We start from the raw sequence: 22,178 nt of genomic DNA, 5'->3' as shown, positions 1-22,178 counted from the left end.
GGTCACTTTCTGATTAACTCAATCAATTAATGCTCCTCATTTTGCAACCCCCACTCTATCCATAATAGAAACTCTCTCCACCTCCTCGCTCTCCTTGCCATTATTTTAAGGAAGCTAATGTAAAATAAGAATAAGTGTTACATATAATTACTATTTGCCTAAGAAATAAAATAAGAACTCCTTTAACTGAGATGCCATAGGGTAAAAACTCTGTCAAGGGTCAGGTGTGGAGGCAGCTGCTTCTAAATGTTGATTTCAGCATTTTATGATTTCCATTATTATTACTGTGTAGGTGTCAAGATTAAACTCCATGACAATAGTATGCCAGAGGGAGCATTCATATCCAATTAAATATCCCATATTAGCCATTTCCCTGTGCAGATTCTTGGCTTGACTTCTTTACAGTATTACTGTGTCAGCCCTTTTAAAAATAATTTTTAAAAAGAAGACTTTGATAACATGGTTCCCGCATGTACATTAGCCCCAGCAGAAGATCTTGAACCAGGTCTGGAACTGGTAACGTTCAGTGCCATCAGGGCCACCTTTCCCCTCCTCTGTTTCCTTTCCCCCTATCTTTCTACCACGCCTTTCCTGCTGATGGAGATTCCACGGGATCTCACACAGTGCTGCTACGAGGTCCCTGGTCAGGCCAGCGGCTCCTTTCTGTGAGACCAAGAGCTCTATCAGTGATGAGCTCAGCTGTCCTTGGCACACAGATGTGCTCAGGGAGCAGGGAACAGCCGATGGGAGCTGCAGAAAATATCTCAGTCTTTGGTGGACACTCTCAGGAGCTACCTGTAACAGAGCTCCTCGGGTATCTTGGCAAGAAGCAAAGCTTCTGCTCCTGGTGGGAAGAGCAGACAGAGCCAGGACATTCTGCAGCTCCTTTTGGGGCAGTGAAGGATGTGGGCTGCAGGCTGGAAGAGCTGGCTCTGAGGACTGAGATCAGCACCCAAATGGCCTAGTAGAGCAGTAGCAAAGCACACTGCCCATGTTCAGGATACATCCTCCAGCTGTTTTCTTCCTGCTGGTCCCAACAGCCTCTCTCTCCCAGCTCAGATGAGCTGATTGCCAAAGCAACTGTTTCAAGTGGTAGCTGGGCCTTGTCAATGACAGTAAGTGCTTCTAAGTAAATTATGCACCTGCTCCATAGAAAGATTGAACATACAGGAAGATATGGCTGAGGTTAATGGACTAATCACTTGTCTCTCACCCCTGGGGTCTTTGTGCTAATCCAGATGAGGTTTGAAGGCTGAAAAATTGCAGGGATATATATAACTCAAAGGTGTAATTGAATTGAGTTGTGTGGCAATCATACCCAGGTTCTCATACCTATGGCATATTATTTTACAAGGAAACCAATGATAAGTAGAGCCCATGGGTGCTGGGTGTGCGACAAAGGATGACAGGGAAAGTCTTTAGTGGCAATTTAGCTTGATCTCTTTGGTCACAGAGCAGCTGCAGTATCATGGCATTCCCTGGTGCAGCTGGCCCATGACTGCCTGGAGCATTCCCAGGCCCTGCTGCTACATAAAAGCATACTTTGCTACAAATGGAAACTAGACAAAATTAGTGCTTTTGCACTTTCCATATTTACAATACAAACTTTAAAACTTGGGTTTTTTTTCCTTTGGGATATACCTGTATGCCTCAGACTGTGCCAATTCTCACTCTCTGGCATGAAGATTTTTCTCTTTCTTTGATATTGTAAGCAACTAATTTTATAGTAAGTTCCTTCAAGTCTGAAGGTGGCTTGTTTGCCACATGACCAGTATAGGCCATGCTTCCATTATCAGCTAATAAGGCAGAAGGCAGGAAAAGCAGGCCAGCACCTAACCTGTTCCTGCAGATTTGGCCCTACATCGCTGTGTGTGTTGTTGCTCTCATCCCACAGGCCTGTCTACAGAATGGCAGATGGCCTCAATACCTTCCTAGGGTGAGCAGACACCAGGGCCTGTGTTCATTTTCAGCTGCTCCTCATCCACCTCCTCTCCTGTATCTGGAAACCCTGAAGGCAGAGTGGAGCTGGAAGTCCATTTGCCTCCCTCAGCTCCTGTCTGCAGCTCCACAGCCCCACTTGTCTCTGCTGGCATAGGGTCAAGGAGTGATCAAGCCCTCTTGTTGTCTCTGCAGCACTGGGGGTGCTGGTCAGCACTAAGGGCTGGGGAGCAATTCTCATTTACACCTAGGTCCAGGCACTTACATGAAAACTTATGACCTCCAGCTGAACACAAACAAGTCACTTCTAGGGTAAAATCTATTTTTCATAGCCAGACTGCATTGATTATGGAGACATGGAGAAGGCAACAAATGCTAATAGATACATTGGTGTCAGCTCCATATACAGCAGCAGAACAAGATCAGACAAGTTTACTGTCTTCCCTTTACTAATTAAGGATAATAAAATTTCCATCACTGGAGGTTATCCTTACTATCATATCCTCTAGGGAGTCAGTAGGTCTGTTAAATTTGGTTATGTAATTACATAATACTGAGGGGAAAAAGATTAAAATATTGGCTGGTTTGGGTTTCTCCTGCTAAATATCTAGAGACATATAAAAATGCTCTTCAGAGAAGAATAATATATATCCTGTGAAAAAAAAATGTCATTGAAATGAGGCTTTTTTTGTGCCAATCTGACAATGAAAAATGAGCACCAGATCCTCAGTGCTTTCTCTAAGGCTTGGCATAGAAACAATTTATGCTGGAGTAGCTGGGAACAAACAGTGAGCATTTTCTAAAGACACTGTTATGGTTTCCCCATTGACGTAGAAATGAATAGAGTAGCATAACATAGCACAAAATAGAGTGGAATGGAATGGAATGGAATGGAACGGAATAGGATAGGATAGAATAGAATAGAATAGAATAGAATAGAATAGAATAGAATAGAATAGAATAGAATAGAATAGAATAGAATAGAATAGAATAGGAAAGTCTTCAGTTGGAAGTGACCTACAATGATCTAGTCCAACTGCCAGAGCAACTCAGGGCTGACCAAATGACGTGTGTTATTAGGGGCACTTTCCAAAAGCCTCTTAAACACTGACAAGCCTGGGGCATCGTCCACCTTTTCACAAAGCCCATCCTGATGTTTAACCACCATCTCAAGGGATAAGTGAAATTTCTTTAGCCCAAACCCTCCAGAGGCATTGCCAGGCTCTGCATTCAACCCGGTTGAGGAAGCCCAAGGCATTTGAGGGGCTATGTGTGAAGTGCTGGCTGTCTCTTGTGACTTAAATTTCCTAGATGTGGTAAGAGTAGCCTTCTACATACGTGTTTTCTGAAGAGCTCCACGTGAGGGCCTAAAGCTTGAGGGTCTGCATCCTTCACAAACCAAACAACATCATCCACCGTCCAGGTCAAAGGATTCTTGCTTGATGGCCGAGCTGCATCTTCTCGTTCAGGTGAAGGACTTGAGGCTATTGGTACAAAAAGCCCACAACAGTGCATTACAATGGCATGCAGAGGTTTCCTCAGGTTGTGATTGTGAGCGTGCAGGGCTTTGGCAGCCTCACTGCAGCACTGGACATTGTATCTGTGCATGCAAGTACTGGCCTGAGATGGTGGCATAGGGAAAAAAGGGGACTTGCAGAAGTTTCCAATCTGACTGCTTATTGGAAGACATGATCCCAGCTGGTGAATTGTGTTAAAAAACATTAAACCCTTCGGTCCCTGCTAAGGAAGGAAAAATGTGCCAGCTGCCAGGCTCTTAAACCAAGCTGCCCCTGCTGTCTGATCTGCAGCAACAGGTATCTTGGCTCAAGAAGACACTACCTTCACACCTAGAGAGAAGATTCTTCAGCACTAAACAAAGGAGTTTGCCATTGAATGTGAAAGCTAGAGGATAAAATCAGGATTTAGCAAATAAGGTTTTTTAATTTGCATTCAGATATTCAAACTTCTTTTAGAGCTTAGCAGAAGGTTTTCAGTCTGTGTCTTCCTAATCTTAGTCTCTCACAAAGCTGATGGTCCCCAGTGAATGCCAATTTGAAAAGTTACTAAAACATGTGAAGATGAACATTGCACATGTGACTTTTTAATGGTATAACCCCTCAATGATTTAAGGTGACTTCAGCTTGCCATAGCTTTAAATCAAGTGAATAAAGGCACATAGGAATGAAAGTGCATTTATGTTTTTATTCTTAGTCTCTGCAGAATTATAAATCTCAGTCTCCACCTGAATATAATTTGTGCCCCCACTTATGCTGCTTCTTTACAACAAGGACTATATTATGCTAGGTTACAGGAAAGCTGTTTCCATTTGTTTATATCCACACCAAGCAAACTTTGCATTAGCAGGCAGCAGCACACAGATGCATTAAGTGTTACTTGCTCACATCTGCTCATCTCTTTCTGTCAAGGCCCAGTTTTTAATGAGAGAAGTGCAAATGGAAAGCAAGTATACTATACAGAATACCAGAAATCAAACAGAAGAGTGCGCGTAGAGGGACATCACAGACACCTAAACTAGAGCCTGGGAGTGCCCCAAGTAGCCAAGAGACAATCCTAACTGCTGAGGAGAGAAGGGATGAGCTCTCCAGAGAAATACTGAGTTTATAAAGACAGATGAGATGTGTGAGAATCCCCACGCATGACTCCAAACATTCTAATGTGTGTGAGTAAATGTGCTGGGTGGGTTCAGGGCTTGTGTAGATTGTCATTCCATTGACTTCAATAGAGCTTTGGTGATTTATATTAGCTGAGACTCTGCCCATATACACCCAATAATGTGTTTATGTGCGTATTATTTGTCCCTTTTCCCTTGCCACCATGCTCATCTTACAGTATAATGTAACGAGGTGTATTTGCAGTTACTCAGAATGAACTCCAGAAAGCAGCAGTGCTATGAGTGTGCAAATCTGGTTGATGGTTTTTATAATGAGATGAGATGTAAATATCATGATAATTGCACTCTCATTTGCTAAGTCACTGTTCTGGATACAAAGGACAAGGAACAGCCGCAGGTCCTTTTAATTAGACAGCAAGGACCGGTGTTTGTATGGACTCAGGTGACCCTGGGCTCTGCTCACAGAATAAATGCAATACACAACGGTACAGACACCATCTGGAGCCTTTGGCATGAAACAATGAAGACAGAGAGTGCAAAACAGAACAGGGTAATCTTGGCCAACCCCTGGATCATCAGTAACAATGAGGAATTCTGTCAGGGACAGGTGGGAGAACTGAGACTTGTCTTGGAGACACAGGGGTATTTCTCCCCTTCATGATCTGTCAATGGTTTGGATGCGAGCTGATGTGTGGAGGCACCGGGCACCACATCACCTCAAACCAAAGGTCAGGAAAAAGACCATGCTTTTGCAATCTAGTCAGAAAATAGAGGGAGGAGAGAAAGGCTTGGCTGTGACCAAAAGACTGCAGAAGTTTCTCTGCTACTGCTATAACATGGTCGGGGAAATGTGCCACTACTGAGGAGCATGTTTTTTCCCTTAGATTTGTATAAATGTAAGGAAAGCCCAGAGGACTTAGCCTGGGATTTACACCAGCCACAGAAAGGGCAGCCTGCAGCCCACTGACTCCTGCCTGCAACCTGACCAGGAAAGGGCAAAGGGGAGCAGAGAGCCCCAAGTGCAGCTGGGAGCCTTCATAGGTATTGGAAGTATCTGTAATAAAAGGAAGGGGAATGAGAAGAAAAGGTTGAAATGACAGGAGGAATCTATTCACTCCTTTGCAATCTAGCAATCAATAGCATAAATGTGATTTCTGAAAGACAAATATATAAATGACCTTTCTAAAGAGACTGCATGGCTAGAACTCTTCCAAACCCTATCAAGTGAAGATAACCCTTTCAAATCCATGCCTGAGGGATAGTATAATATCATAATATACAAACAAGAATTATGTGCCAATATTAATTCTTCAAATACTTTTTTGTCTTTATTTATATACCTAGTATCAAGGTTTAGATTCTCTGCTGCTTTTTCATGAATTAAGGTGTGTTAATTTACTTGTGCGAAAGGACCTACCTTTAAATGTTACTAATAAAACTGAGATACCCCCAGTTTGCAGCAAAAGATCAGGTTTTAGCTGATGAGTCTGGAAACAATCTGGTTTTCCATATATTTTATAATTTATTTTGTTGATTGATTTATTTGGCTTTCTAACATTGTAGTTTACCCATCTGAGTGTAATTTCTCAATTTACAAAAGAAAAGAAACTCCATGCTTTTGTGTAGAAACCTTTGTGGTGGCTACACAAAGGCATGGGGTTTCTTTCAATAGCATCACTTTGGTGAAAGATTATATGAAGCACAAAAGTGTTTGATGGCAGCAGGGCAAGTACTATACATTCTTTTCATATCTGAAGGTATTCACACTTAACCTAAGAATTAGATAAATGAGGAAGTCTCATGTCTCCTGGGTATCCTATGCCATCCTGTCATCAGAATTAATCAAGATGATAATGAATACTCAGATTACAAAGAGATGGGAGTGCTTGCGACCAATAATTATTTTTAGAGATCATAATCTAGGTCAAATCCAATTTCCTGTTTTTGACAGGTGGCAAAAATTTGTCAAATTAATGGAATGAGATATGGAAATTTAGGTAATCAGAGGGAAGCACTTTCCCCTCCTTCCTCAAACGATATTGGGGAAGGACAGTGAAGAGGTTCCTCTGCAGGGGAATGTCTTGAGGCATCCCAGTCAAGACACTGCCCATACAGGAACAGCTGGAATTACCAGGTCAGTGGCAAAAGCTGAGTGAAGCTGAGGGAAAGAGGTGGCCTGGCTCAGCCTGAGTTTTCACCCCACACTTTTCTCTGCCATTCATCTCTAACCTCTGGACCCTCCTGAGAAGGAGAATGGCGACAGAGCCAACAGCCAAATGGCTGCAGAGGCATGACAAGGAAATAAAATGCTAAAATGGAATTAAACCTGCAAAAGAAGGAAAGACAAATAACAGACTCCCTAAATATGTTCTTGGCAAACAAACTGAGCTCAGAGGGAGTACAGTCATTGATAGATAAGAGTGGAAAGGGAGTGACAGATGAACTTTAATATTGCTGCAGGCCTAAATGATTTCTTTGCCTCAGGGGAAGGGGGTGGGAATGAAATTTTAAAAGGTTCTCTCTGATTGCACTGGAGCAGATAATAAGGAGCAGCAGATCTACTGAAACTAAGCAGAAGTAGCAGACTCTCCAAAGGTACAGAGAAATGGGAAATATTAAAAAAAAAAAACAAACCACTCCCCACTGTAAACAAGAAAAGGAAGAAGACTTTAAGATACTTTCCTAAAAATCTAGGGCACACCAAGCAGGAGAAGAAGAGGTGCGTCAGGCAAGCAGACGTCTGGGAGAACGCAGCTACAGGATATTTGGGGCGGGGCAGGGTGTTGACAAGCCATGGTCAGCAGAGAGCTCTGCAAGGATCAGGCTCAGCGCATCTGTTTGCACTGGCCGGCGCTGGCAGGACATGTCGGGCACCACCTGCCTGGTGTCCTCCGCCTTGCAATGCGTCCCAGCAGAGTCCCTGTCCCAGCAGTGTGGCAGCCGCTCCCACTGACAGCGTGGCACGCACCGTGCGGGGACGCAACCTCGCAGGTGCTCCTGCTGCAGGAGCAGCCCAGCATCCGGCTGCATGAGACGTGGCCGCGGACATTAAATATTTATCCGGGCTTTTCTTGCTTTGCCTCTCCTTTGTAGGGGAGACAAAAAGGCAGCTCAAAACTTTCAGACTGAAATGTCCCCAAAAATTAGCAGGCAGGCTGTATTTGCTGAGGCAGTGCTGAGGCTCACAATGTCATCAGCAGCTCCTTTGCCTTGGGGCGGCGCTGGATCTGCCCCCCAGCGAGCTGCTTGCAGCATTATTCTGGAAAAAGAGAAATTTCTACTCCCGTGCCCCCAAATGTTTTCAGAAAATACATGCACTAATAAGCAGGACTACCCCTTTAACAAAGACCCTCAGGTGATAATAATTAACTGCTAATACTGGATAATAAAATCTCCATAAAAATAACAAGCTACAGGGCAAGGTTAAGGTTATTATATTGTGGTTGAACACACAATTCTTCATACTTGGGATAAAGGTTTTGTCTGTTATGTAAGCAGGCTTGGAAAGGTTTATGATGTCCTTGACTATTCCTTCCCTAATTTAAAAGCTTCAATTTGGCAAATGATGACAGGAAAGTGCATGTTTATCTGTTTGCAGCCCCAACTGGCTTTCTGAAATGAGGGGTTTTTTTACATCTTTTTTTTCAGAATTTTTTAGTGTAATCAAGGAGAATTAGGCATCAAGCTTCCGATTGCATTAATGAGAGCTTTGAGGTTTAATCTCATCCATTCCGCTTGAAAGACATGTTCTGCTATGCACTGAGATATGTTTTATGATTATGGCTTTTTCCATGATATTTGCCCACCGTGATAAATGAGGCAAGCTATTTTTCAAAACTATCCATAAATAAACAGGAATGGTTTGAGGTTTCAGAGATAAATTCTTCCTCTTTTTAATGAGCCTGTCTCTGCCTCTTAAGTATACAAACTGAAGAGGATAAGAACAGAGACCGACATGCTCCACTTACTCATCTTTGCTTACTTATGATTCAGCAACATATAAATTATGCCTAGAAAGAAGAAAAACACATGCACAGATTGTTAGGGACCTTGGCAGCAAACCCTGTATGGGTTTGCATGTGCCTCTGTGGTAGACCATAATCTACAATGGGTGATACCAGGACTAATAAATGCCTAAAAATTAGGAAAAGTCCAACAATATAAGTGAATCCAAAACCATTTTAATGATGGTCACTGCATATATTTCTGTTTTAGAAAGCCTTTACTGTTGAGCTGGCCAAATGACCCAGAGACCTCAGAGGAACTAGGCTATGCAAGTGTCAAATGATTGTCACATAAAAACTACTGAGCTGTTTTGAGATGAGTTCTGTTAATCCCAGGTAGTATATATAGCAGTTTCAAGTCACTTGTGACTGCTTTAGAGGTGGTCATGTCATGGATGCCTGGTTCAAAAGCAATCTCTCCCTCTTTGCTCCTCAAAGTGCTTTTAATGGTTTTAAGCCAGAGGAGTAAAGGAATCTGTAAAGCCTATTGCACGACCACTCAATGACTTTTTTGTTGATTCAGTTCTGGAAAAAAACATGAGCCTTATTTCAGCCTTCCATTTTGTAAAGACTGTGGATTTTGTGGGAAGTCATGAAAAGAGAGATGGAGGTTTCTCCTGAAGCTTAGCTTCCTGCTCGGCACTACGTGGACGTTTCACAAAACATTGGCCAAGACTGAGAAACAGTGACATTCAAAGTCTAAAACAAAAAGGGAGAGCAATGCAGCTTAAGCTTAAGAAGCTCTGATTTTAAGCTTCAATCCCTTGAACATAGTTTCTGTCCCCTGATACCCAGGGTTTTCTCCACATAACACATTCTTATGCACAGAAGTTCTGTGTATTCTGAAAATTCACAAAGTATTCAGTCAGCCACCAAGTGATCCAGAGGAAAAAAAAAAATCTGTGAAGGGTTACTGTGCATGAATCTACCACCTCTGGTTGTGGAAATCTTTGTGTCACAAAATTTGAACACCATCTCTGCATTTACCCCTTTCCTTGGGGCATGGTGCTGTTTCCTGCTGGAGACAAGATGTGTGGCTAGACAGACCTTTGCTCTGAACTGCCCTGGCTCTTCATGTGTGCTACAAAGAGACAATGACTGATCCCAAGAAGAATGATCAAGATTTTTAAGGCAAGTAAGTATCACGATTGTTAAATCTTGGCTCCTCACAGCTGCCAACTATAAAGCTTGGTTGAAAGGGTCCCAGTTCTGCTAGGATGCTCTAAGGAATTGGTGGGAGAGGGGTAAATGAATCCTCTGTACAGTGAGCCTCTTGTCCTTCCAGTACTTGATTATGCCAGTCTGAGAGGTACTGAACAAGATCTGAAAGAAAATGGCTTTTCATTTCATTTTCTTTGTAACTAGGGCCACTAGTTCCTAGTAACAAACTTTTACAAGCTGTTTGCAGTGCATGTCTGCATTATCCACTTTACTTTGAGTAAAGTTGACTCTGTAAGTAAAGAATGAGATAATTATGAGAACCAAACACTTATCGGTGGTCTCTATAATAGCCTAACACAGGGCTAAACCAGGAAAGCAAGTGTGTAAAAATAATAGCAAAGTCAGTGATAGCTTTGGGTGGGTATTGAATCTCTAAGAAGGCAAACTTAGATAAACAAATAAATACGCGGATAAAATTTTGTAATACATCTTTTGGAAGATTAATGTTCTAAAATATTAAATAGTGAAATTTCAGGAACAAGAAGTAATACAGATGTTGGGGAGGTGAGGAATGTGAAAGAATTAAGTAAAGATTAAGCAAAGGATACTAGAAAGAGGCTCTGGAATGGCTTCCAAGCCAGAATATGCAGAATCAATTGAAGTTTCCAAGGGAAATGCAAGGGCAAAAAGACAGTGTAATGAGATAATGGTAGACAAAGGGACTAGGGGAACCAGTAATTTTCTGCAAATATATCAAGATTAAAAAAAAATAGTACTAGAGTGGCAGTAGATTCCATTAATAAATGAGGAAGGGAAAAATTAATGACTTTAAAATGGCTGAGACATTCAACTCCTTTGTTAGAACTCCTTTCATCAGAATGAAAAATGCATACATGAAGTTTGAATAATTAGTAAGGGGTGAAGACACTGTTGGCATCACTACTGATAAAGACCTGTTGACTGAAAATTTGGAAAATGCAAACAAAGTTAACTGAAGTTCAGTGAATTAGCTAACCCGTCTGATGAACTTGGGTAATTTCTAGAGGAAAAAAAATCATGGCCACTAGGAACTGTAGTGGATGAGTAGAGCAACTGCCCCAGCAAATGGTAACTGAACAAAAATACAAAGAAAAGGAAGAAGAATCATTGAATGCAGTGGTTTCCATGGCATTTCTTGAATTTGCTGATAAACTTCTTGTGACTTTGCTTCCTGAAGAATAAAAGAGCCTTAAGCAATGAGCTGAATGATTTTTAAAAGCATATGTTTTGTTGAGGAGTCTTTTTCAAGCAAAAGCTGGCTTGGTATGTAATTAAAGGGGCAGGATGGGCACAGAGCTAGGAAGCAAAACCTTTGGCTAAAATGCTTTGAGGTAGGCACTAATATTTGGGTTTGCTTTGCATCACATCTTGTACACAGCTGGTGTCACACAAATAACAGGTACCTTCCTGTGGGCAGTATAAATCTTTGGGAGGAATGCTTTATATATTAATGTCTATACATCTGAGCTGATAATAGCAGGGGTGATTGCCACACAATTATACGTAATACACGTGTTTACATAACAACAGCATTAGAAAACCTTCACTTTTTTACTTAATGGTGAACAGACTGATTTTGTGTTTAGGTTATTTTTTCCCCTTCTATAGGTTTCCCCTTCTGTAGGTTATTATTTCCCCTTCTAAATGGAAGTAGGAGAAGTCTGGATGGATTCCAGAACCACCTTACTAGTTTTCTTGTGAATTTGGGAATGAGTTAAGACTCCAGCACAGCACCAGCATAGCAGCACGCATTACTAAATGGAAGATGTTACATTACCACTTCTGTTTCCTTCAAGATACGCCCCATTCCTTGTTGGGCTGGAGGCCTGATGCCGCAGGCCAGTAGATGAGGACCCCCCTGAAGACATCTGGGCAGGACGATGGCTACAGGAGGAAGAGGAGCCTCCAGCAGGGTGTCCATCTGCAGGACTCTGACGCACGGTGTACATGGAGCCCATGGAGCCCAAGGCAGCATCGGCAGGATCCGCACTGTACTGCTTCCTGTTTGGAGCATCAGCCAGGTAGTCCTCAGGTATAACTGTCTCTGCTCAGGAAGACCAGACACAAAACAAACATCAGTAAAACAGAAATTTTTTAATCAACCCTTGAAAAAAATTTTTTTTTAGCCAAAATTCCCATTTTTTTGTGACAAAGCGTAACTCCGTTATCAACTTGTGACAAAGTGTAACTTCGTTATCAACTTTCTGTACAGACAGCTGGCCCCAGGAGAGATCCTTGCTGAGAATTAATAAACAGTGAAAGGAAACACAACCATTCGAAGTCAGTAGAGTCACAAGAGGGAAACCATGGCTTGATATGAGTTATCTGTGTCAGCTTACAGTATTATTTTCTGTAAAATCCTGGGTCACTTAGCCCAGGTCCAATTGGACACATGGCGCTCCTGAAATACACTGAGACTAGAGGACTGAAAGGAAGGAGGCAGAGGAGGACAACAGGACAGGCAGTTTGTTAGGCTCAAAATGCCTGACAGCCTGTAGGAAGGAGTGAAGGTAATAAACCAAAGCATTCTGGCTGCAATTACCAAAATTAATCAGAAGCATCCTCAGCTGCAGACATCCATCAGGCCCGGTATCCTGCAAGGATACAGGCTTGATGACTGATGAGCACACCCAAGGTTTTTCATGGACAGTTATGTTTGAGTCACTTGGACCTGACTCAGGTTCAAATGTGCCAACATCACAGACAACTGCAAACCATTGCTATGATGATTCCTGTCCTCTCCATGGAAATTTTCACACTATGTAGGAGCTAAATACCTTGCTTTTCAGATTCCTGGAAATAAACCAAATTTTGCACTTCAAGACCTGTTTTGGAGACTTACACTCCCCTATGCTTGTCTAACACACAGGCATGAGGCAGGTCTAGCTCCAGGTTCTGCAGCATGTAGGCATTTTTTGCCATTTTCCCTCAGACTTAGGCTCAGATTTGTCACTGACACTTCCATGCCTCTGTCACTGTCTTCCTCCTCCAGTTCCTCATATCCATGTCTTTCCTATTTGCCTTTCTTTTGTCTTCACAAAAGATGGCCACAGGTATTCCTCCTCCTTTTTCCCACTGCTATACTCCCTACAAAACCAGCCCTCCTGTCACCCAGCCCCAGTATCACTACTGGGGTACAAGCAGAGCCTTTGGAAACCTCTATGAGATCCCAACCTTCACAGAACCCTGCTGGCAACCTGCACTTTAGAGATTCCACTCCCACTGGGTGTTGACACCTGGCAGGCAGGGAGCCCCTAGATTAGAGAAGTGCCTTCCATTGCCTCATGACATTTTTCTGAGCTGTTGAAAAGGCCACTTTCCTCCAGAGACATCTGAGTAGGGTGAAATTTCCCCCATGGTGTCACACATCAGCTTCCTGGCCTGAGCAACACTCTCCTCCTGATGTGTTATGCAGCCTTATTGAGTAAGAAGAAGAATTTATGTTGTAATTTATTCACTAAGACACAAACTCCATTGCTAAAAGATGTTGAGGCTCTATATAACAGAGTATTCCTTTTAATTTACATTTTCACTCTTTTCCTTAGGAAAAAACCAAACAACATTAATTACTTGGCAGCTGTGTACAGTAGTTGATGTTAAATGAACATGACTTATCTTGACAACTCAAATACTCAAGTCTCAGGGTCTGGGTGTCGAGGTGACTCCGAGACTTATTCTTTGGCTGTGTGGGCTGGGAAAAAGTCCTTTTTTCCCAGCCCACACAGCCAAAGAATAAGTCTGGATATGTAGGGTTGGCTTTTCAAGGTTGTTTATTTTCTTTTATCTATAACATTCTTTCTCTGACCTGCTGAGCTCTGTCTAGCAAGTCGGCCATGGTATTCTGTCTGCCCTCTTGGGCAGTGTTTACATTTTATACCAAAACCAGCGTGTACTATATTTACAGTAATGTGCCAATATTTATCATTTATGTTAGAAGTGTGTCTCTATCTTAAACCAATAGAAAAGTGTCATCATCACACCAAGACATGGAGGACAAGAAAGAAGAAGATCAGGACATACCCAAATCCCTCCATCCTGTCCCCTTGAACCCCATTCTAAAAAGCCCCAAAATTCTACTTTTTCACCCTGTGTTAATTCAACTACTACACTACTCAAACCCTTGTGGCTTGTAATTCCTCATACAAAGTTGGCAGTTTTTTCCACGGCCTAAAATCAAAGCCATAGGTGTTTTTGACTTCATGCCAAGGTCTCCGAGCCCCCTGACAGGGTCTCGAGAGAGCCAGGGCAGCCAGAGGGGTGTCCTGGACTCCCACACTCAGGAGTTGTGCCATGCCATCATCTTGGCTTGTGTGTCAGGCCACAGCACAGATTTTTGTTACATTGTTCTATTTTATTGCTTCTTTTAAAATTTTGTCCCATTCAGGGCCAAGGCTGGACTCGCCATAAGGCAACCATCAAACCTGAAGGAAAGCTGCAAATGTGAAATTTTCTCGCTTTTGGGCATTTGTCTTTGCAACTGCAAGTAACTTTCCTTTAGCAAAGTTTTTTTCCCTTAGATGATTTGGATTCTTACAGCATGCATTCAGGTGTCCTGCTGCTTTCTGCCAGGAATTTCTGAGCTTGATTCTCATACAAATACAGATAGGGTGTAATCCAATTGAATTCAAGGGAGTTCAGATAATGTTCACATAAGAGAAATGGGAATCAGACACTGTGCACCTTTCCCCCTAACCTCCAACAGATGCCAAAATTGTATAGCGATTGAGCTAAATACCTTGCTTTTCAAACTCCTCCCAATAAACCAAAGAAAATCCAATCAAGCCTCCTTATTCAAAGGAATTTAATTACTGTGTAGAACACTTGCAATAAAAGCCTCTTATGCATAAAGAAGATGGCTCTTTCTGCAGCATCCTGCCTGCACTGCATGGAATAATTATGCCTCTTGTGAATCATTACCTCTTTATTCCAGGAAAAGAATGCTCTTTTAATATGATTACAATATGAAGAAGACATAGACTATCAAAACAACAAACAGCACATTAAAAGAGCCCTGCTAAATAAACAGCATATAGCTTTTATTGCCATGGATGTAAATTACTCCAAAATTTTTGAGCAGACACCAGGGATTTTTTTGATGGATGTCAGACTGTCTCAACAGTCTGTGTGAAATAAAACATGTACAGATATAATCTCCATGTGGAAAGACACCCATGAATTGTGTACGAGACTACAACAAGGAGCCAATCTCTGTCAGATGTGTTCCTAACTTTGCTTAAGACTCTTTTCTTGATCTAGAGCAATTTAGTCCAGATCTCTGCTTTGGGCTCCAAAATGGGAGTAATGATGCCTATGGCCATGGAACAAGCTGGAGCCTCCATTCTTTACGTATGAAACATCCCCCTGTGGGAGGTGCTCTGAGAATTTGAAAAGTCATAGTAATATCTTCATTGGACCAAGGGGAGCAGGGATCGTCTCAAGTGACCCACTGCCCAAAAACTAAGAAACCCTGTGGAAGCTTTTGTGTTCCTATTTTTCCAGCTCTCTGTTAGATTGCACCACAGAGAAGCTGCATGACTTAAGGTTCCACTGATGAATTAAAAAAAAAAAAAAAAAAAAGTCCATTAAAAAATATGCATTTTGTAAGTTCCCAGAAGGCTTTGTAAAGTGTATAGCCATCACAGCTTCTAATCCCACTTTGGCCAATTAGGAAAAAAACACCATTTTTGAGACAATAGAAGAAAATATAAGCCTCTATTGGGGTTGAAAATGCAACAGTTCATAAATCTGTAGCTTAGCCCTTCTGTATTCTGACTCACTTTCATATTTTATTTTGTAGGTAGTCAGTTCCACATATTAGTGAGAAACTAATACACAATGCTTTAAAGCAGGATTTATGAGAAGGCTGTTTCGAGCTTTTGCTCTGAGCACAGTAGTCTCCGTCACAACTGCTCACCACCCTGAGATGCTTAAGCCATTTTGGCAGTTTTCCTTTCCATGAATGGTCCACAATCAGCTGGATTGAAAAGCCCAAGGCTGTTACATCCAGCACACCTTAAAATGCAACAAAGGAGCGAAAAAAGCATCAGTTGCCTTCCCAATTAAAAAATGTGCATTTCTTCAGTTGAGCTTCTTAAAAGTAGCAGTTGGTAAGATTCCTAGCCAAAATCCTGAAGATTGGTCAGCTGAGAGTTAAAAGAGCCTGAGAATCTGCAGTTAACATCCCACCTCTGCTGCAAACCCCTGGAGTGACCTTGGTCAGGTTATCTGTCACCTCTGGATGACAGTTCTCCATTAGGATGAAGAAAAACACTTGTTTTGTCTCTCACATGTGTAAAATGTTGAGTTCTTTGCCCCAGCAGTACTCATTTGCCACTGCAGACTGCCACGTGGACGCATGCTGCATGTGTGAATGCAGAACACAAACACTGGGCCTTTGGTAACATCTGGGAATAGAGACACTCCAGAAAAACAAAAGAATTTACTCTCATTGTACATTAGGAAAGCAAATGAAAATCAATTTCAAGTCAAGCAGGAAATGAAGAATAGTATATACACAGGAAAGATGATCCCTAGCTGACCTTTTCCTGAGCAGATCTAATCTCCTACTTTTTCTTCTACATCTTAAAAAAACCCCAAACTTAGTTTGTTAGAATCTCTCCTACAGGCAAAATCTCCTTGTACACTCCAGAGACACTCTATTCTGCCTTCTCTGCTCCCAGGCCAAACATATCTTGCACCGCTTTCCTCACCTGCTGCTGCTCCCACATCACTGCTCATGGTATATTTTTCTCTCCCTTTACCTTTCTAAGGCTCCATTCCCTTATACCCCCACATGCTTCTACCTTTGTTCTTCCCTGTCACCTCTTCCTACATCTCTTCTGCCATTTTGCCACTATCTTGACTTTGTTCTAACACTACTTTCCCGCACCTACTTTTCCTACCCTTTTCCCATTTTGCCAGTTATTTCCCTATCTCTCTTTTCTATTTTCCCTCCTCCCACACATATGATTTTCATAGACATTTTCTCCCCAGGCTGTTCCCCTTCCACCCATCTCACACTTTCATTGATCCAGATTTCCCTTTCCTGACACTCCCATGCCTTTTTCTGGGTTCATCCCCAGATTGCTTCTTGGACAGCAGAGCCCAAGGTCAGGGCAGTGAAGTGGGACCAGAGTCCCTTTTCCTAGTAAACAGCCATATCCTGCACAGCCATGATGTGGCTGCATCTGGGAGAAGGCTGCCTGGGCCACTGCTGGAAACCCACACACCCTGCTCTGAGCATGCTGGACACTGATCCCCAAGCCAGGGAGGTCCTCTTTTACATACCAGTAGCTTCCCGGTACAATTGCCCTTCCTTCTAGGACAACACTTTAATGTCATTTCATAACCTTTTACTTTACCACCTGCAAGGCTCAATCATTTGTATTTGCTTTAATTGAATTCCCCATTAACTTCTTTTCCTCACAGTCAATACAGATTTATTTCTATCTTTCTTTTCTCTGCCCCCAATATTCCTTTTTTTGTGTCATCTCCCATTCGTCATATCATTTAGTGATGGGCTTTGCCCCCTGACCCTTCCCTGTACCTTTTAAAGTGCTACCATATATTGTCTATAATGGGTTGACCAGATGTGAACTCCATATTTTAAGCAGCATGATATCATAGCTTCCTCAGACCTCTCCTTTCTCCCAGCCAGGGACAGCCTTTTTTCATCTCCCAGTCATTTTGAGAGGAGCCAGCTACAGTGTCAAAATCCTGTCGAGAGGCTCCTTCTTTGTATGGTTTTATCTTTGCCTGTATTTTATAGTTCCTGAGCCTGGCTCCTGCTCCCAACACAAGGATGGCATTTGCCCTATCAGGGAGGTGGGAGGGGTGAGGGAGGAGTGGGGGAGGGGACAGTTTTAAGCAGCAGCTTAGAAACCCTGCATCTCAGCCTTCATGAAAGGAAAAATAGAAGTGGGGAAACACAAAAAGCAAATGCTGAAATGCAGGAGGAAATCCTTCAGATGAGTTTAACCATCAGCTCAATCTAGCGAAAGCCAGAGAGGGAGAGAGCAGAAAGGTATAAACAGTATTTAAGATTGTGAAAGATATGCCTTAGCTCTGAACTGCTCTCTTCTGTTTTAAATATAAACTCTTGAAAGGTTTTAAAAGATTTTTTTCTGTTCTTTCCAAACAGCATCACATATTTCAGTCCAGTCAGGAATGTACCACAGCCCTTATCTTCCCTGCAGTTTGAGCCTGCATGCATCTATCTAAAGATAAGAGTCTCCTGTGATAGATTAAGACTTTCCAGCTCTGGCTGCTGTGATTTACTCTGGGATTACAGCACCAGCCTATCCCTTTTAGCTCCATTGCCCATCCAGACATGCAGCACAATGAAAATATGATGTCACCCCTTAGCAGATGTTTCTGTACCATGTCAGCACCACTCTCTGGTGCATGCATCTGCCCCCTACACAGCTGGGCAAGGACCAGGCCTTTTCCACAGCAGCCCAGGTTTTGCCAGGGTTTGGCTGGACAAGGAAGACAGTACGGGGAGTGACATCTGGTTTGTGGCAGCAGAGTCAAGATGCTCGCTGCCTACCAAGGCAGAGTGGCATGGAGATACTTCCCCAGGGAGTCTCAGCATCCCTGAGGCTGCTGCAGAGAGGCAGTGAGAGAGCAGGCAGCCCAGGGCATCCGCCAACAGCGGGCCAGGGCTGTCACGCCTGTGGTTTTTAGTCTATGGGAGAACATTTGCATGGGTTATAGGAACACACAGTTACATCCACAGGGGAAAAAAGGGAGGCTTAATAGTCAGTCAGAACAGGAAAATGTAAATATGCGTAATTCACTTGTGAATGCAGATATTATGAACACTGAAACTATGGTCACACTATGGAGATAAAACCTGAAATGAATTCTCCAGGGTTTAGTCTGAGGCTTTACTGCACCATGTATCATCTAGCTGTGTCCTAGCTGCTAAAAAATATTTTGCAGTAACTGAAATGCTGAGCCCCCCAAGGAGAAGCTGCCAGTCAGTTAACATCAAGAATCTAAATTTTTTTAGAGAATTTTCCAAAATCCAATGTTGTCCTGATTAGGTCTTCAGCATAAGCAATTTTTTTTTTCATTATTTAAACAATTTCCCTTGAGTGTTTGCAACCCAGACAACAGCCACATTGTGCTTAATGCAGTAGAACTAGGGAACGAGACCAGCTGGGAACAGATCAACGGGGTTTTATTGTCCAAACTGAATAAAAAGGTAGAGTAAATTCAAATGCTAGCTGCTGACAAATATATTAGCTTTAATAAAAAAAGATGCTCATGTGAATAAATAACCCATTGAGGAATTTTTTCCATTTTCAAAGTGCTTGGGGAGGATTGAGTAAATGTATTTTGTTACAATAGAGAGGTTTTAGTCCTATGTTACAGCACAGGCAAATTGTTTAGGCACACGCAGGAGTGAAGGCAAAGGGATTTCAATGACACAGGGATCTAGGCTGTAGTAAAAGTCTTCCTTTGGTCTCTTCCACCTGATTTCAGACCTGCTCCTCCTCTCTCTTCCCTTCTCCCTTGCCTTTATGTTATACCAAAGTGTACATCATGAAAAGAAGATTTATCAGGGTTGTATAGTTTTGTGTCTTAGCACAGCAATGGTTCTGCGATGGCAGAGGGAGATGGGAGAGGCTGCGATCGATCTTTTCTGTTTCCAGCTTCTAGCAGGAGCTAGAGGGGTTTTTCTGTCAAGGTAGTTTATAATGCACTCTGTATCCCTATAAATCAGCATTGATAGAAGTCACAAAAAAGCTGTATACAGAATAGACTAGATGAAAATTACTGTGTTATTTGAAAATTTCAAGGTATTATATACTGGGATTCTCTGCAAATACTTAGTGCATTTCTGTTTTGCTGCCACCATGATTAATGTCCCTTAATTATTTAAAATATATAAATTTAAAATATTTAAAATATATAAAATTGCTTAGTACTGGCTTAAAATATTTAGCAGTATTTTTTTTATTGTTTGAAAACAAATAATTTGAGATACAAGAAGTGAGATGTCTACAGCAAAATGCAGTGACTGCAAAATAAGCTGTGTTTGCTCATTAATAATTATAATAATCTCATCCAGAAATTAGGTAGAATAGTACATATAAAGCATGAGCCTGTGCACGTGTTTGTATGCAAGTATAAGATCTTTTATAAAGTCTTTGCTTCATTTCTCCCTGCCCAGTGCTGCTGCTCTGCTGAACTTTCTGATATTTCTTCTACCATATAAGTACAACATATATGAGCCCTGAAGTCTTAGTTCCCCTTCACAAAACCTTTCTTTTCCTGTCTTCTCTGCTTCTGCTTCTGCCATCTCTGGCTGACCTCAATCCCGGCAGCTAGGAACTCACCAATTCCCCTTTGTTGAGCCTTTTTATCCCCTCCTCTTTCCATGATCCTACAGAGCAGTTTCCCCCCACATCACTGTGCTGCACAGTGCCATGCTGCTGGGGATCTGGGCTTACCCTGGGACCCCATCCTAGGACTCATCCCCAGCCTCACTGCATTTTCCTTAAATCTGGCTTCTCTGATGAAGACCATCCAGCCACTGCCACCTTTTTGTTTAAGTCACTTCTGTAACCTTTTCTCTTCCATGAAGAAACTCACCATAAAGTACCTGATTCCCTTCCCCAAGCCACCAGTTGCAGCTTATTTTCAGTCAGAGGATGTACTTCTCTTGCCCAGCTGCTGGTGGTGCAACTCCTTGCCTTGCTCACTGCTGTCCATGGCCAGCACAAAGACCAAACTACATGTTACCACCAACAATTTGCTTCTGGTACTCTCTTAATTGCTTTAATCCCCTGCTTTGCACTCATTTTGCCAACAGATTAATGTTCTTTAGGCAGATGCTGCGTATTACTACTTTCCAAAAGGCATTTTGATGTTCTCTGTATAATTACTGCAAACAAATAAATCCTAAGGAGCTGGGGAGTGCTGTTGATTAAACAGTGGCCAAGACTTTTCAAGGAAAAACAGTGGATGTTTCATTTCCATGGAAATGCCACTGTGCATGGGTTTCCATTTGTTTTGTAGTGAACTGGGAAAGGATAGAAAGAAACAGAAGGTAGATAAAGACAGATAAGGGAGGGATGACGATAAAAGGCTAAAAAAGAGAGCAACATGAGGAATGTGAAAAACTGAGCTGAAAAACTGAAGAACACCCAAGCAAAAATCAGTAATGCCCTGGGAATAAAATTCTGAATCTTGTTTGAAACCTGTCATATTGAAACAGCCTAAATACCAGATTCCCTTTCCCCACTCTCAGCTGTCTCTGCTTCCTGCCATGGAGGTGCAAGCCCAGGCATTGCCATAGGCACCACATACCAGGCAGCCCCAGAAGCAAGGGCTTTCTCATCCAGATTCACGAGCAGAAGTTCCCCTTTCTTCCAAAACCTTTCTTGTTTTACTTAATAAGTGCAAGTGGATCTTGAGGTTCACCTTTTTTCACACTCACATCTTTGAAAAACCAGGTGAGTCATATTGATTTATGCTTGCAGCACTTGCATAGGTTTCCCATCACCAGTTCTGGCTTGTGGCCTGCTCATCTGACTGCTTGAAATACTGGTATATTGGATCACAGGTATTTGGATCAATATTTTAAAAGTTTAGTTGAAAATTCCTGTTTCAACTTTAACTTAAGCTATTTAAAATAAAAGCCTGGACTACTTCAGATATCTCTTAAAGGAATCATATAGCTCTAGGGAAAGGTCTTAACCAGCTAAAACAAAGTTAAAGCTAAACCTGGAGCTAAAACAGAGTAACAATCACATAATTTACCTGACTAGGGCTCTGAAAGTGTCCGTACTTCCTCCACATGACTGCTTGTAAAGCTTGAATTAAATGCATATACCCAGGGGTATTTCTTCTGTACTGGATATGATCTCATCCATCATGCTTCATGCATTTATGCCCATCATTTAATCCACTTTCCTTATGCATACCCTTTGATATGGAGAAATAAAGCATCCTTAAATTCTGTCTCATAGCTTGGCTCTCTTTTCTAACCTCCATGGCTGCAGTCCAGGCAATATCCAGCACTGTGGGTGTCTGTGCCACAGCACTGAGCACATCTTGGGCTGAAGGACAAAAAGGCCTTTGGGCTTTTCCTTAGTCACTGCTGAGAGCAGAGTGCCTGCCCCACCAGGGGTAGCTTTTCAAAAGGGATGAGCTTCCTTGCAGTCCCTCAAGTCAGTGAAGGGAAAACAGCTCAGCAGAATGTGGGAAGGAGGATCTCCCTGGGGCTGGCTGCTGAAGACATGTCTGCTTACAGCTTCATTGCTTAGCATCCACAAAGAGATACAATTTCATAAACTTAAAGGAAAAGAGGGTCTTCATTTGTGAATTAGCAAACAATAATCTCACAACTTAAAGGTCAGAAAGTTCAATTTATTCAATTCTGCCAATTCTAT

At 42.2% G+C, this 22,178-nt stretch overlaps 1 protein-coding gene across 1 annotated transcript in view; it reads right to left on the bottom strand.

Annotated features, from left to right (window-relative positions):
* The window catches only part of SCML4 (Scm polycomb group protein like 4), a 61,421-nt gene that overhangs the window by 1,377 nt on the left and 37,866 nt on the right, over window positions 1-22,178 (bottom strand). Inside the window, exons 5-6 of the mRNA XM_053973886.1 lie at window positions 11,552-11,818; window positions 3,277-3,422 (exon numbers count right to left, since the gene is read on the bottom strand). Coding sequence (XP_053829861.1) covers window positions 3,277-3,422; window positions 11,552-11,818 — 413 coding nt within the window. The remainder of the gene's footprint in view (window positions 1-3,276; window positions 3,423-11,551; window positions 11,819-22,178) is intronic.

Source organism: Vidua macroura, chromosome 3 (assembly GCF_024509145.1).
Source record: "Vidua macroura isolate BioBank_ID:100142 chromosome 3, ASM2450914v1, whole genome shotgun sequence".
In the NCBI taxonomy this organism is placed as follows: Eukaryota; Metazoa; Chordata; class Aves; order Passeriformes; family Viduidae; genus Vidua; species Vidua macroura.
Note: the sequence above shows the minus strand (reverse complement) of the source record. Positions and strands in the feature narration are given on the sequence as shown.